The 14,790-nt window shown below is 38.6% G+C and overlaps 1 gene segment (V, D, J or C); it reads left to right on the top strand.

Moving 5' to 3' along the window:
* Positions 1–11,902: 11,902 nt before the first annotated feature.
* LOC122155957 lies at positions 11,903–13,816 on the top strand. The segment is given in 2 exon segments: positions 11,903–12,010; positions 12,101–13,816. Coding segments are annotated over 2 exon segments (429 nt in total).
* Positions 13,817–14,790: the final 974 nt, after the last annotated feature.

Raw genomic sequence — 14,790 nt, forward strand, 5'->3', positions numbered from 1 at the left:
TTGGAATCATACTGGCTCTTGATAGCCATTAGTAGTCAGGAATTAATTTCGATGTTTTTTTAATTTTTATCACAAACAATGAGATTTCTATGAAGAAGGAGACATCTTAAGGGTTTCAGTTTTCCCTTGAAAAAGTGGCATGTTTCTGCTTACAGTGCAGACGTTCCCTGCTTTGGTCCTTCTCTACCGTCACTCATTTCTGCCTAGAGCATTTTTTCCTGAACTTCAATGGAAGTGAAGTTAAACTCGAGATGGAAGAAAAAAATAACGACAATCTACATCAGCTAAATGTGCATGTGCTTGTGTTTTTTATTACTGCTGTTGTTAAGTACATGTATCAGTCTCAAGGATGAAGAAAGAGCTAGACTCATGCCTGTCCACCGAGACCCAGTGGTTGATTATACAATCAGCCTAGTTCAGTGCTAGGGCTGAGCACTTCAGGTATACTTATTTAGTTCTGTATAGATTTTCAGTCCAGCTGGGTGAGTTCAATACTGCCTGCTGGCTTTTTACTTGAATGCCCAGACCTAGTAAATTAATTTCAAGTTCATAAGGACATGAGACTCTACAGGGATTCTGAAGCTGAAAATGGAAGAAAGTAATTAAATAACTAAAAAGCCCACCAGTTATAGCTCAGGAACAGAAACATGCAGTTGTGTGACAGATCTATCTATCTATGAATCTCTGTATCTATCTATCTATCTATCTGTCTATCTATCTATCTATAGCTTGTGCGTGCTGTTACTAAAGCCTCATGTCATGGTTTTATTTTTGTTATTGGTGTTTCACATCATAACATCATGCAGTGCATTGGTGTGAATGAGTTAAAGCTCCAGTTCCATGAGTGGTCAGTATTTCTGGGTACCTGGTTCTCAGAAGAGAAAGACTACATTGCTCTGCAGTTCTGTTTCAGTTTTCCACTTGGAGAGAAAGATAAAACTGTTGTGAGTCACAAGATTGCCCTTCTTTTACTTCTTATCTCTGCGATGTGTTTTCCCTACCCATCTTGTTTCCAGCATTAGAGTAAGACCTTTGGTTTTGGACACTCACTCATTTGATTTATTAGCTTCAATTCCAATTACACTGTATTATATTGTGTTATCTCTACATTCTACTATCGTATTTAGTTCAGTTTAGTATTAGTTTTCTCCCTTAGCTTGTTGTCACTGTTTTGTTTTTAGGCTCCTTTTCTCCTTTTTCCCTTCTCCTTCTCCTGGGGTGTAGGTCTCCACTCCATTAGTCAAGGAATCGGGCTGGGCTAGGCCGAACTCTGACACTTTATGAATTCCCTAGAAGATATGAATGTATAGATATATATTTTAAGAAGTATTTGCTGCAGCTGCAGTCTTCTCTGTATTCTCTCAAGCAGTTGAGATTAGACTTTTCTATCTGCTGATGTTCTGTCTGTTGATGCATGTTTCTAAGTTCAGCTGGATTTAGTTGTGTTTTCCCTTTGGAGGTGTAATGGTGTCCCTGATCCTTGACCAAGCATGAGATTTCTAATTTCTGCTGAATTTCTGAATTATCGAGACTACAAATTCTGGTTGAAATAGCATAGACAAAGTTTGGAAGTATTTCATACTTAGAACTGATCTGTGCTAGATTCAGGTTGTTAGTAATAAGAAAAATGACTCCAGAAAGCTGCCTGAGATACCTAAAAGCTCTGTCTTCTGTCACATGATTATGCTCAAGCAGAACAAATGGAAAAAGAGATACACAGACAGATTGGAAAATCACTTTTTAAAAACGTGTTGGGATTTAACCAAAATTGCCCAGCTGAAAAAGTCCCATAACATGGAACATTTTCTTGGAAGCCCTGTTCATAATAAGGAAAATAAATCACTAGAGTTGAGAGTCTGAGCAGAGAAAGCTTAACACTCTCAAGAAGCTGAAGGGTCAATAGAACTCATGCTCTGTAAGAGAATGTACCAAATTAGTGCTTTTCTTTGGATCCCAAACTATGTAGCTTGTGCAAATCTACATCACAGTACAAGGTCTCTGGAGCCTGCTTCAAGTTACAGTATGGGATTATATAAATGGCTACAGTCTCAGTTTCACTTTTGGCTGAAGAACTGAAAAGGGATAGAGGACTACAAATCCAGTTTGTATTGGAATATATATATATTTTTTTTCCTGAGAGAAAAAAAAAGGAAGATATTAAGCTTGAAACAGTTCATTTTGCTTAGCATGAGACACTCCATTTAGCTTATTTGTTTCAGAAGTCCTTCAGAGAAGGAAATGTATGTCACATACGTAAAGCTAGTATAGACAAATTATTTTATGAATAGTACAAGTGTGTAGCCTGCTAATTTGTCTGCTCACTTGCATCTTGGTTCCAATTTCTTCCCCATTGAATGACTATTTGCTTGGAAGGCATGGAAACATCTTGACAGAAAACATTGTGAATTTCTCTCTTCACTCATCCCACATGCCATTAACAGATGAGCATGCTCAGAAGCCATGTTATGTTTGTTAAAAAGATGTTTAAAATCACCTTAGTACAAAATGGGAACTGATTTTAAGGTTGTGGCTGCACAAACATTTCAGCCGCAGAAGAGTACAAAGCTTCTGCCAAGACAGACAACCTTTTTTCTCCTTTTTTCTGTCCTTATCATTTATCTGAGTTATATAATATTGAGGATCTCATAATAACTACGGATTTTCACTATGTCTTGTTCTTGCAGTCTGTGACTAAAACTGTACTCTTCCCACTGAAAATACAAGTAGGAAAAAAAAAAGTCAGAAATCCAAGAAAGTAAATCTCAACTTAGAATACTTGCAGAAATTGCTGAAATTTCATTGTTTGTTAAATCTGCTAAACACTGGGGAGAAATATAATCCAGTTTTAACCAAAGTATAAATGGAAAACAACAGCAATAACAGCAGAAAATATCCTATAAATTAGATGGTGCTACTGCTGAAGGTGGGTAAGCATTCTGGAGGCAGCAGTAGGAATGAACACCCAACTCTGTTCATCATGCTGGGGGAATTATCTATTGTAATCTTGTCAGATCTCCTGCTTATCTTTCCGAGTGCTTGCTAAAGGAGTCCAGGCTGTAAGCAGAAAGAACACAGATCTGTGATAAAAGATAGGAAAAACAATTAAAGACAAACAAAGGGAGAATACATGGATCACTCCAACAGAAATACCTCAATGGAAACTGTAACAGCACAAAAGAGTGCAATAATACAGGTTGGTAGGGCAAATTCTCAGCTACAAAACACTATTTTTCTACATGTTCATCAATACTAGCTATACATTTTTATCTGTGATGATAAAAGCCTGCATGCTGTGCTCATTAAACTCTGTGCCAGCTGTACATGGCCGTCTGGAACATGGCTTGTTTTACATGTCACTGTTGCCACTGCTGAAACACACTACCCATCACCTCATTTTACTATCACCCACTGTTAAGTGTCCAGAAACATTTAACAAGCTTCGATGAATGTTAATGAGTACAGTTTTTTCCACATGGAGGTATTTGAACCTTTGTTTCATATGCACTTTTGTGTCAGACACACTGTGTCTGCTGCTGTCTGCCGCACAGCAGCAAAATGTGATGGAATATTGATGGGAAGGTTCAAAATCTACAGTTGTACCACAGATATCTGCCTCTGATATCATGGCTCAAAATAATAAAATATTTTATTATTTTACTTTCTGCTCAGCCCTCATACTTTGGAGCTAGGTCTCAAGGAAAATAGTGTCAAATAGAATTCTTTGAGAGTGGATAATATTTTTTTTGCTTTTGCTTAAGTCTGCATTTCAGAGAGGCTAAAGATAATACTGGGAAGATGTAAAATTTTCTTGTTCCTTCAGAAGATCTTTCCAGTTCCTTCAAGTAGACTTTTAGTTCACTGTGGATGTAAAATCACACGTAACTTAAGGAGTGCTTTCGAAAATCACGCGTTGCGTCTAGAAGGCTTCGCTTTGGTTTTTGTTTCCTAACAGTGCCACTCAGTGGAAATAAGTGACATTGCTTCTTAACATCTAAACATGCCAAGGACCACTGAGAAATGAGAAATTTCTCATAATTCAGTGTCCTCCTGTTGATTTTTGGGTGGCCCTATGTGGAACTGGGAGTTGTACTCAATGACCTCTTCCAGCTTGGGATATTCTCTGATTCTGTGAAATGTTAAAACATTATAATGATGTTAGCATTTGGCCTTTTCAGCTAAGTAGTGTACAGATTGCTAAAGGAAGGTGTGAAGAACTCTAGACTAAGCACTTCAATAACCAAGAGATCTAGGACTAGAAATCTGATCTGTTATATGTCTCTGCCATATAATCTAAAGCACTCAGCTAATGCTGGAATCATCATATTTTTCCTCTTCTATCATAACAAAGGGCAGCTGGATTCTACTCCTAAATCCAGTAAGATAGCAGAGATATCTGCTTTAAACAACAACCAAAAATATGTGAGTTGGCTAAGAGCAAGGTGATGTTCAGTTCTAAAATAAACGCGTGGGGTGAAGTGTACTTCTTTCAGTGTGAGGCATTCTTATTCAAGAGAGCTATAACACAGCTCTGTATCAGAAACATTAGAATGTATTTGAAGTGAAAAAGTGCCTCTCTAGCCTGTATTAAACTGTCTACTGAGCTAGTGAGTGTTTTTTTGTTGTTTTTTCCAGGCTTTGTATGAGAAAAACCAGGAGGAAAAAAAAAAAAAAATCAGGGAAAAAGAAGTTGTGTAGACTCGTAGAATCATAGAATTGCTCATGTTGGAAAAGACCTTAAAGATCATCAAGTCCAACCACAACCTAACCGTACTACCCTAACTTTAACAACTCTCCACTAAATCACGTCCCTGAGCACCACATCCAAGCAGGTTTTCAACACATTCAGGGATGATGGCTCAACCACCTCCCTGGGGAGCCTATTCCAGTGCTTAACAACCCTTTCTATATAGAAGTTTTTCCTGATATCCAACCTAAACCTTCCCTGGTGCAACTTGAGGCCATTTCCCCTCGTCTTGTCACCAGTGAGAAGAGACCAATCCCCTCTCGCTGTCAGCACCTTTCAGATATTGGAAGAGAGCAATAAGGTCTTCCCTCAGCTTTCTCTTCCACCAACTAAACAGCCCCAGTTCCTTCATTGCTCCTCATAGGGTATATTCTCCAAGCCCTTCACAAGCCTTGTGGACCTTCTTTGGACCTGCTCCAGCACTTCAATGTCCTTTCTGTATTGAGGTGCCCAAAGAGGACATTGTCTTCATTACTGATTTTGAAGCTTGCTTTGGTAACATTTGTGATGATACTGGTATGCTCAGAGAAAATGTTGATAGACTTTCTGCAAGAATGACACGTGAGTTCATGGAGCAGAGAGTACTGGAAAGAAAAAATGGTATCTTGTAGGGGAGTTTTTAGGCTCAGGAGCTGAAGAGAGAAATGAGAAACAGAAAATTGTCTTTCCACAATCACTGCTAACTTATGGATAAATAGATGGTCTCTAGCCCAGCTGGCAGTAGTGTTGAGCAATCTGCATTGGTAAGAACTCAATAAAAATGCAAATTTTGCAGATAGTCATGGCCTTCTCTTTTTTGCAGTGACTCATTCTATCTCAGACACATTGCGTCTGCATTATCATGTCTCCTACTGCTGTTCTCTAAGCCAAACAAGTGATCGTTAGATCTGATGTTGGTACACATTTTGGAAAGGTAAGTGAACCCCTACCATGAATGCCTGGGATAAACTTAGTCGTGACCAAATCCTTTCATCAGTGTCTTCTGCTCTTTTACAGTTATTTTGCTCACAGATAGGAGCAGAGCCTAATGGACTAGCACCCTCCCCTTACTTGTTGGATGAACAATTTGCACAGCTGCGACTGCAATGAAGCATGCTGCTCTACACTGTGTCCCTCAGCAATGCTCTACATGACTGATGCATGTCTAAGTTCAGAAAGTTTATTAAGCTGCCCTGGAACATATCCAAAGCCAGTTCCTCCAAAATCCTCCTCAGGTAGGCTGTAAAGAAGAATACTAGACAGAATTGATGGTCTAATAAGCCTGTTTGTCTTAGTGGATGTTTGAACATGGTGCTTTATCTGTTTGTCTTGTATTTCTTCCCTCCAGGTCCGTTGTTTGTACACATTAGCAGACAATTACTGAAGGATGAGCTGGCAGTTTTGAAGGAACTATGAACTTTAGTGGGGTTCTTGGTTAGCAGTCATTTATTTGTTCAGGAACATAGTAGTTACCTTCTGAAAAGGAGCCTGATCAGAGTGGCTTCTGTTGACACCTCTTGCCTCCGTGGAAGACTTTTCTTTGGGCCTCGGTAGACTTTATTCTGGATTTTAGTTTCAAAGTATTTCCATATAGGCTAAGAGACCCCTTTTCTACAGCTGACTTAGATTCTATTCTTAATGCCAACTTGTGTTGTTTCTGGATGACTACAGAGCACTAAGACTCTGGAAGCGGGAGACCTCCATGATTAAACAGGGAACTTCTGGGCAAACTCAAGTAGAGGAGGAGAGTCTACAGATCATGGAAGGAGGGGCCGGACACATGGGATGAATATAAGACTGTTGTCAGAAGATGTAGGGAGGCAGTAGGAAAGCTAAGTCCTCCTTAGAATTAAACCTTGCAAGAGGGGCCAAGACAACTGAAAAGGCTTCTTCAAATATATTGCAGATAAAACTAATGCTAGAGGCAGTGTAGTCCTACTGATGAATGAGGTGGGTGACCTGGCGACAGAAGATACACAGAAGGCAGAGTTATTGAATGCCTTCTTTGTCTATACTGCCAGAGGCTGTTCTGAAGAGCCCCATACCCCTGAGGCCCCAGAGGAAGTCAGGATCAAGGAGGAGTTTGCCTCGGTTGATGAGGACTGGGTTAGGAACAAATTAAGCAATCTGGCCATCCATAAATCCATGAGTCCTGATGGGATGCACCTGCAGGTGCTGAAGGAACTGTTGGAAGTCATTTCTAGGCCATTGTCCATTATCTTTTGTGAGTTGTAGGGAACAGAAGAGGTGCCTGAGGACTGGAGAAAAGCAAACGTCACTCCAGTCTTCAAAAAGGGCAACAAGGAGGACCCAGGTAATACAGGCTGGTCAGTCCCACCTCCATCCCTGGAAAGGTGATGAAACAACTTACTTCTAAGCATATCAAGGATAAGAGGGTCATTAGGGGCAGTCAACATTACTTCACCAAAGGGAAGTCATGCTTGAAAACCTGATAGCCTTTTATGAAGATGTAATCATGTGGATAGATGATGTTAAAGCAGTGGATGTGGTCTATCTTGATTTTAGTAAAGCAAGTGATACTGTCTCCCACAGCATCCTTGCAGCTAAACAGAGAAATTGCGGTCTGGACAATGGGGTAATGAGGTGGACTGTGAACTGGCTGAAAGAAAGAAGCCAGAGAGTTGTGATCAATGGGAGAGAGTCTAGTTGGAGGCCTGTATCTAGTGGAGTCCTTCAGGGGTTGGTACAGGGAGCAGTACACTTCAATATATTCATTAGTGACTTGGATGAGGGAATAGTGTCATACTTCTTTACTTACACAAGAATTAAGCTTCCATTGCTTCCACTGCAATGGAAGTTATCATTGACTTCAGTGATAGCAAACATGCTTGAAATCAGTATTTTCTGAATGTTAGGTATTGCTTAAGTGAAAGACATGTGGATATTTTTACTGAATCAATCTGTAGTATTACAAGTAGACTAAATGTAACTTTTCCTTCACTTTCTGTTTGGATGTCTCATGAAGTTGGGAAGGAGAAAGACCAGGAGAATGGGAGCCACATCACCCATGCTAAGAACAGGGAAGAATACCTGAAGTTTTATAATTGGAGAATGTGAAATTCTGTGTACACTGTGTGTCTTGCATTCCAAGCTATAGTGATTCTAACACACGAGGAACTGAAAATATAGTTTCATGGCAGAACTGGACAGACTTCAGAGAAGGTGTCATCAAATGGAGTGAACCCTTTTTCCTACCACTTTCAATCACAAATTCCCACTCTTCCTTTGTCTCATTCCTAATGATTAGTGGGCTACTGACTGACCCAGATCATCTTCCTACTTGTATGGGAACTGTTGAGTCATGGCCTGAACCACTGATTGAGAACCTGGGGATAAGACCAGGTCAGCCCTGAGAACACATGTGAAACACATTTAGAAAGAGACCCTTTCATGGTAGAGTTTTTTTCCTGCAAACCTGGTATCTTCTGATGTAAGCGTTTTTTTCCCTTCCTTTATAGCACCTTTCTATTGTGCCAATCCTTTGTCATCACACTTCTGGTGGAACACCATTTCCCGTTGTACTGATCTGTCAAATTGCTGTGCTACTGGTATGGGTAACAAGTAACTTTGCTGTGTTTGTGTGTGTCAGTTTTCTATTGTTAATGAATTGTTCTGCCTCTTTGTATAGCCAAGTAGCATTCTGATTATTTCAATGTAAGAGAATGCTACTGGGGGAATGGCGCAAATATCATATTCAGTGATGGTGCAAGGTTTGATAGAGGTCACTGTAACACTGAACTGTGTCTTTAGGTTAATCTGTGAATAGATAACAAAGATATAAAACTCATTCTTTGCAAAGCATTTTCATTTCCACACCAGCATAACAGAATACACAAAATATCCCAATCTATAAATGTAAGTTTTGATTTTATTTGTTTATATAGATGCTCTTATGATAGTGATTAAAGGCTCATCTCCACAAACACATATTGCAGAGGAACAATGAAACATGGGGAAACACAGTAAACCTTATTGCAGATCAGAGCGATCTCATTTGGCTGCTCCTTAAAAGGGAGTGGTTAAACAATTGTCCAGAAATGAAAGGCATTCAGATGAATAAATAGGTTCTTTGGATCACTTTGTAGACAGAATGTTATGGCCTAAATGGGTGTGAGACTTATTATGGGATGCATCAAGGATTGTACAAAATTTAGATGTCATCACTGAACATAAACAGTGCATGTTCTGGAATAAATGGAAATTAATTGTCTCTACTTCATAGGAATGGAAAGAACTTTGAAACCTTGCATCACTAGTGGGTGAAGGACAGATCAAACCTATCTAAGCTGTGAAGGAGCCTTAAAGTGAATGAGTCATGCCCCTATATATGTATCACTGATTTGGACTTCAGTTATTTGGCACTGTGCTAAGAATGTGATTTTGCTTCATAAGGTAAAAAACAGTATAAAAATGTATGATGATAGTATGTGTTAATTTGTCTATTCCCTTTTAATAAAATAATGTATATATCTCTTATTTGAGCGTACATTTATGCTTGTATTTGTATGTAGACAGGTATATGTAGTTATATATTAAAGGAAATCTACATAATTTTAATATTAGATTTATTGAAATTCACAGTCACTTATTAAAATATAATTACATTTAGTTGGCAAAATCTGAATACTCTTACTTATTATATCCGACATGCCTGAGATAAACACTACCTCAGGCTTAGGAAGCTACACTACTCTTTTCCTGTCGTGTTTGTGCTACCAACTATTTGCATTCAACCTTTTTAGTTTGGAAGAAGCCTCAGTGAAATACCTTTGTGAGTGGGCCTGACTAAAAATGCTGAAGACCTAAAACCTCTACTACTAATAGCAAGATTGTGTGAAAGTTCACAACCGCTCATTGCTGTACTTCTATGACTCTTCTGAACAATGCACTATTTCTAAGCTCATTAGGGATTTTAGTGTCAGAAGCACTTCAACTGTGTCTCAGAATGGCTCATAGTAATACACTTATATCACTATAAGAAAGCACTTCATACTTGAAGACTCATGAAATCAATGCACAGGAAGGTCTTTATTCACCTCTCCGCCTAGATGCTTTTCTAATGCCTCTCTTTCCACATGTAGAGCAGGTTAATGTTCAAACGTCAATTGTGAGACACTCTTGGTGCTACCTCAGTTGAAAAGAGTAGATTTCACCTGAAATAGAGATGAAAACATGCTTGCAATAAAAACAAAAAATGATTACTTAAAATGGATGATTTCCTGATCCTTATTTCGTGACGTATTTCCCTAAGTCTGGTAAGAAGATCCTGACAAATATTTTTTTGACAATATCCATGCTCAGAACAGTCTAAGCCTTGAAAATGGTAGGCAGTTTTGTGTATTAAGACTGGCTGTATTTGTCATGTAGATGTCTTGTTTCTTGGGGGTACATAAGAGGTTCAGCACCCTACAAACTCTGCCAGTCTTAGGTGATGAGGTCTCTCCTTCCAAAAGTCCACACTTATGCTTAAAGGCTTAGAAGTAAAAATGCTCACTGCAGAATTAGTGAATTAGGTTTGTTTCTTCCCTTTGTTCACTTTATTCACCTGCTGTTATGTGACAGGATACTGTGAATCAGATTTTTCTCAAAATTCTTTTACTCTCTATTAAATACTTAAGTATTACTGCTATGTAGAGTCTGTCTTACGTAAAAGGACAAGACTCTAAGTTTTTCTATTTTTTTTATAGAGCAGGAAAACATTTGCCATTAGTCTCTTTGGGGTATCTTACAACACAAAGCATCCTAGAGAGTTAAGTTATCTGGATTCAGAATGTGGCTTGAAAGAATGACAATGTGGTATTTGAATTTAGATATTCTCCTTGGATTTCACCTGTTACATTTCTGCAAATCACCACTCTAGCTCCCGACCCACATAAACTCAGACCAACGTTCTGAGTACAAAGAGATTTCTCTTTCCAGGCTAGATATCTTGACCTTAGGATGCTTTTACAGCATATCTCCCCCCACAAGACAGGTACCTCATCAGCTATTTCACACACTAGCACCCTCATCTGTGCTACTGTGGCATTGTGAAATCAGATTCTTAGTATCAGCTCTGAGGTTTATCCTATGGAGAAGAAGAACTTTTGTATTTTTGAGTCCAGACTTTCAAAATTTCATAGTGGCAAGTTTAAAGATGCTTCTGTCTGGTGTAATAGTCCCTGCTCCTTTTCCATGTAGTTCTGCCCATGCTAAAATAGGAAAAAGTGGCTTAAAAGAATCACTGTGAACTTCCATTAATTCCACCAGATGGTATCCTTTCACAAAAAAAAAAAAAAAAAAGGTTCAATGTTAGGATATTTAATTATGGCATTAGTCTCTGGGGCCTCATTTTACAGCCGTAGATGGCAAATAGGACTGCTGTGATTACTCCACTATGCATCCAAAATACCAAGATTAGACTGTGATTGGTCTTCTTAAACCACGTTAAAAGACTGTGTTAGAGGCCGCTGTGCAACAGTCATAGGAGTTAGGCTTATAGAGAGTACTGATAATGCTAAGACAACTAAAGGAAAAGAAGTTGTCAGATGTTTTCTTCAAGAACAACCTAAATTTCTTTCATTTTTAGTGTGTGCCCAGGCTGCTAATGGGTCCTTATAAAGCAATCCATGAACAAGATCATGGTTGCCATCTCTGGTAATTGTAGCATATGTATTTAATCTGCACATAAAATAGCTGTTTTTTCCTATACTGTACTCAAAATATTCAGTGGATGTTGAAAATACATTTTGCTGTTCCTTTAAGTCCATCAGAATCTGTAGGAAGATGGCATTAAACAGCCATAGGAATGTAGAGCAACAGAAATGGCTGGGGCACTGCTCAGTGTATTAAAAAAAAACATACAAGCAGTAAAATAACAACAGTCTTAAACTGGTTGCACTAAAATATTTCAATTCTGGAAATAAAATACCAGAAAGTAAAAATAAAATATACAAGATTAAATGAAAAGGTAGTTTCCATGTTTGATGCTATCCTGTCTGAGTATTTTCCATCTGTGTCAGTTTGAAAGTTTCTGTACATTTTCAAAAGGCATTTAAAACAAAACAAAACAAAACAAAGCAAGTGTTTGCTTGAAATATCACACAGGAAGAAATTTGGTTTTCAGCACAGATCTTGCTGCTGCAGAGGTGGTTAAGCTATTGGCTTAAGGGAAATGGAAACAGACCTATATAAGTAAGTTCCTTACCGAGGCATGCTCTCTGCTTTCTCAGTCAGAAATGAGAACGTGGACAGTGTGGTGCTTGGTCTTGTCCTTCTTTGGAGCAAGTAAGGCATCAGCTGAGACATCATGCCTGTTCTGCTGGGGGGAGAATGTAGTCTGCTTTCTAACTGTGTTCCTTTTGCTTTGTCTCTCAGGAGCTAAGATAACACAAAACTCAAGTCTGGTACTGAAAGAAGATGAGAGTGCTACCCTGGGATGCAGTCAAAATGACAATCACAATAATATGTACTGGTATCTGCAGCAGCCAGGAGAAGGGCTGCAGTTAATCTATTATTCGTTCGGACCAAATCAGGAATATAAAGGTGATATTCACGCTGGATTCGAAGCTAAGCGGATAAGCCGAGAATACTTTCGTTTAGATATCATGTCTGTGAAGAAGAACCATTCAGCTACCTATTTCTGTGCCTCAAATTTGAACACAACACTTCAAAGTCACATGCCTTCTGTACATAAACTCCTCTCCAGTACCTTTCCTCAGAAGGGAGTAGCTTCAGCACAGGGTCATGGTGTGTAGGTCAAGTGGCTACTCACAAAACATAGGCTGCTGAGGAGCTGGTCCAAGAGAGGTCAAGCAGGTTCCGTTTCATTGCTGAATTCCTCTTTTCTGATCAGCAGTTCACCCTCTATCAGTCATGACAGTTCTTAAAGTTTGTCAATCAAATCCAGACATACAATGATACTCACTGTGCCTGGAAAGGTTGTCCTGATATCAAGCACTGATATATATTTTTATTCAGAAATTGGTGTTTTTATTCAGAAATTGCTTGCACAGTCCAGATTTCTGCTGCATGAAGCATCAGTTTTATACATGCTACATCTATCCATTTATTCCTCAAACCTATGTCTTTGCTGCAGCTTGATAAGCTGTAAGACAATTTCTGTCCATTTAGTTTACTCCTTCCATCCATGGATGAGTTGTGAGCACATTTCTGGCAACCTTTGTGACGTTTCCTCTTGCAAGTTCTCAAAGTTCTCTTTTATTTTGAGCAAGTCTTAAACATCTGTTTTTTGAAGACAAAAAAAGTAGAAGGAGGAGCAAGCAGAATGTGATTTCATTTACTGTGTGATTTCTTGATGGAATGTTTCATACATGCACAATGTAAAATCACACACGAATACCAATCAGTGTCTTTCTTGTTAAGGATCCTAAAGCAGTACCCCTCTCCCTGTGTCCTTCATGCTGTTTATTGCTGTTGAGGTGTAAGCGTTCAATGATGTATTCCTAAATTTTTACAAGCAAGAAAGCACCAAGCAAAGGTCTTGTGATATATTGTAAAATCCAACTGCATAGTTCAATAGTCCTGAAATAAGCAATAAGAATATTCTCTTTCCAGTCTGTAGTTTTTGAAGGGCTTAAATAAAGGATGTACAATGACTACTCTGAAAATAATTTTTCCTTTTTTAATATGTTGTTCCACTACATCAGAGTGAAAATTAGGAGGTTAAACCTTCCTGCCTATGTTCTGTTATATTTTTTTCCCTGTCACAGATGGCAGCAGAGGGGCAGTATGACAAAATGATATCTGACATGGAATTGCATATGAAGCAACAGTATGGAACCGAATTCCTTCATTAGGAAAAAATTGCACCTGTTAACATTCATAGAATCCTAGTCTGGTTTGGGTTGGAAGGGACCTATTAATCTATTAAGAAGACCAAACAGTGTATGTTAACACAGTGAAAGTCGGACTGTAATGGGATCTTTATGCTAGCAACAATATCCTTGTGACAGCTGTGAAACATTGGGTCACCTCTGCTGGTGCAGATTTATATAAGTAAAGCATGCAAACTCTTTTTTATCACAGTGAAAATGCATAGCTGATGGTGGTGGCTTTGCTGAAAAAATAGTGCTTTGTAGCTGAATTATTGTTATTGTGCTTTTTGTATTTGTTGCAATTTCCTTGGAAATAAACAGATGGCATTATTTCCAGCACGACCTATGTAGAATGCAGCCATTAAATAAATATAGACACAGCATCCACATTCTGATGTTATTCTTGTATCAATCTGAATTTTGTTAAATTATGCTGTAAGTGCCGTAGGGCGAACGATTATCTGTCAACTGTCACAATGTGATATTTGCAAGATAAATCTCAAAGCTATATCTGCTTTCCATGTACACCAACTTACCCTGCCACAGTCCCAGTACAAGAGAAATGTCAACAAATTGAAGAGAGGTCACCTGAACTAAAATGATCCGGGAGCTAGAAAAGAAGATATGCTCAGGGAATGAGAAGGTATGCTTAGGCAGTTAATTTTGTTCATCTTGGAGAGGAGTAGACTAAAGGTTGGCTAACTGTGTGACCTTAGTACAAACAGAGCTGAAGTTTTGGAGGGACACAGTGAAAGGGCAGTAGGAACAACATGCTGTAAGAGAAATTCATTAGATGTAAGGAAAAAATATTTCCCCTCGATGGTGCTTCAGCACTGGAGGAAGTTTCTCAGAGAGATCATCGCCAAATCTCTGTCCTTGATATTCAGAATTCACCTGGACAAAGCCTTGAGGAGCATGATATAGCTTTTGAATTAATCAATTTTGAACAGTAACATTTATTGAAACATCTCCTGTAGTCTTTTTCCATCAAAATTTTCATCAAGTTATCTTGTTCTGTTGTTCTGAGACACCTAGAAATCACTTTTTTTTTTTTTTTTTTAAAAAAAAAAGCTGATCAGCAACACAAGTCTTTGTTTTTTTGTGGTTGTTGCACAACAGGAACAGCAGCTGCGCATGCAAAAGCCATCTGCAGACTTCAACAACAAGATTGTGTGATAACAAGACAAAAAACCCCATTGGCTTTCGTAAGACTCATATACGTTGCTATTT

Source organism: Centrocercus urophasianus, unplaced genomic scaffold (genome assembly GCF_019232065.1).
Source record: "Centrocercus urophasianus isolate 14NV4802_14NV808 unplaced genomic scaffold, USGS_Curo_1.0 seq_12, whole genome shotgun sequence".
Taxonomy (NCBI): domain Eukaryota; kingdom Metazoa; phylum Chordata; class Aves; order Galliformes; family Phasianidae; genus Centrocercus; species Centrocercus urophasianus.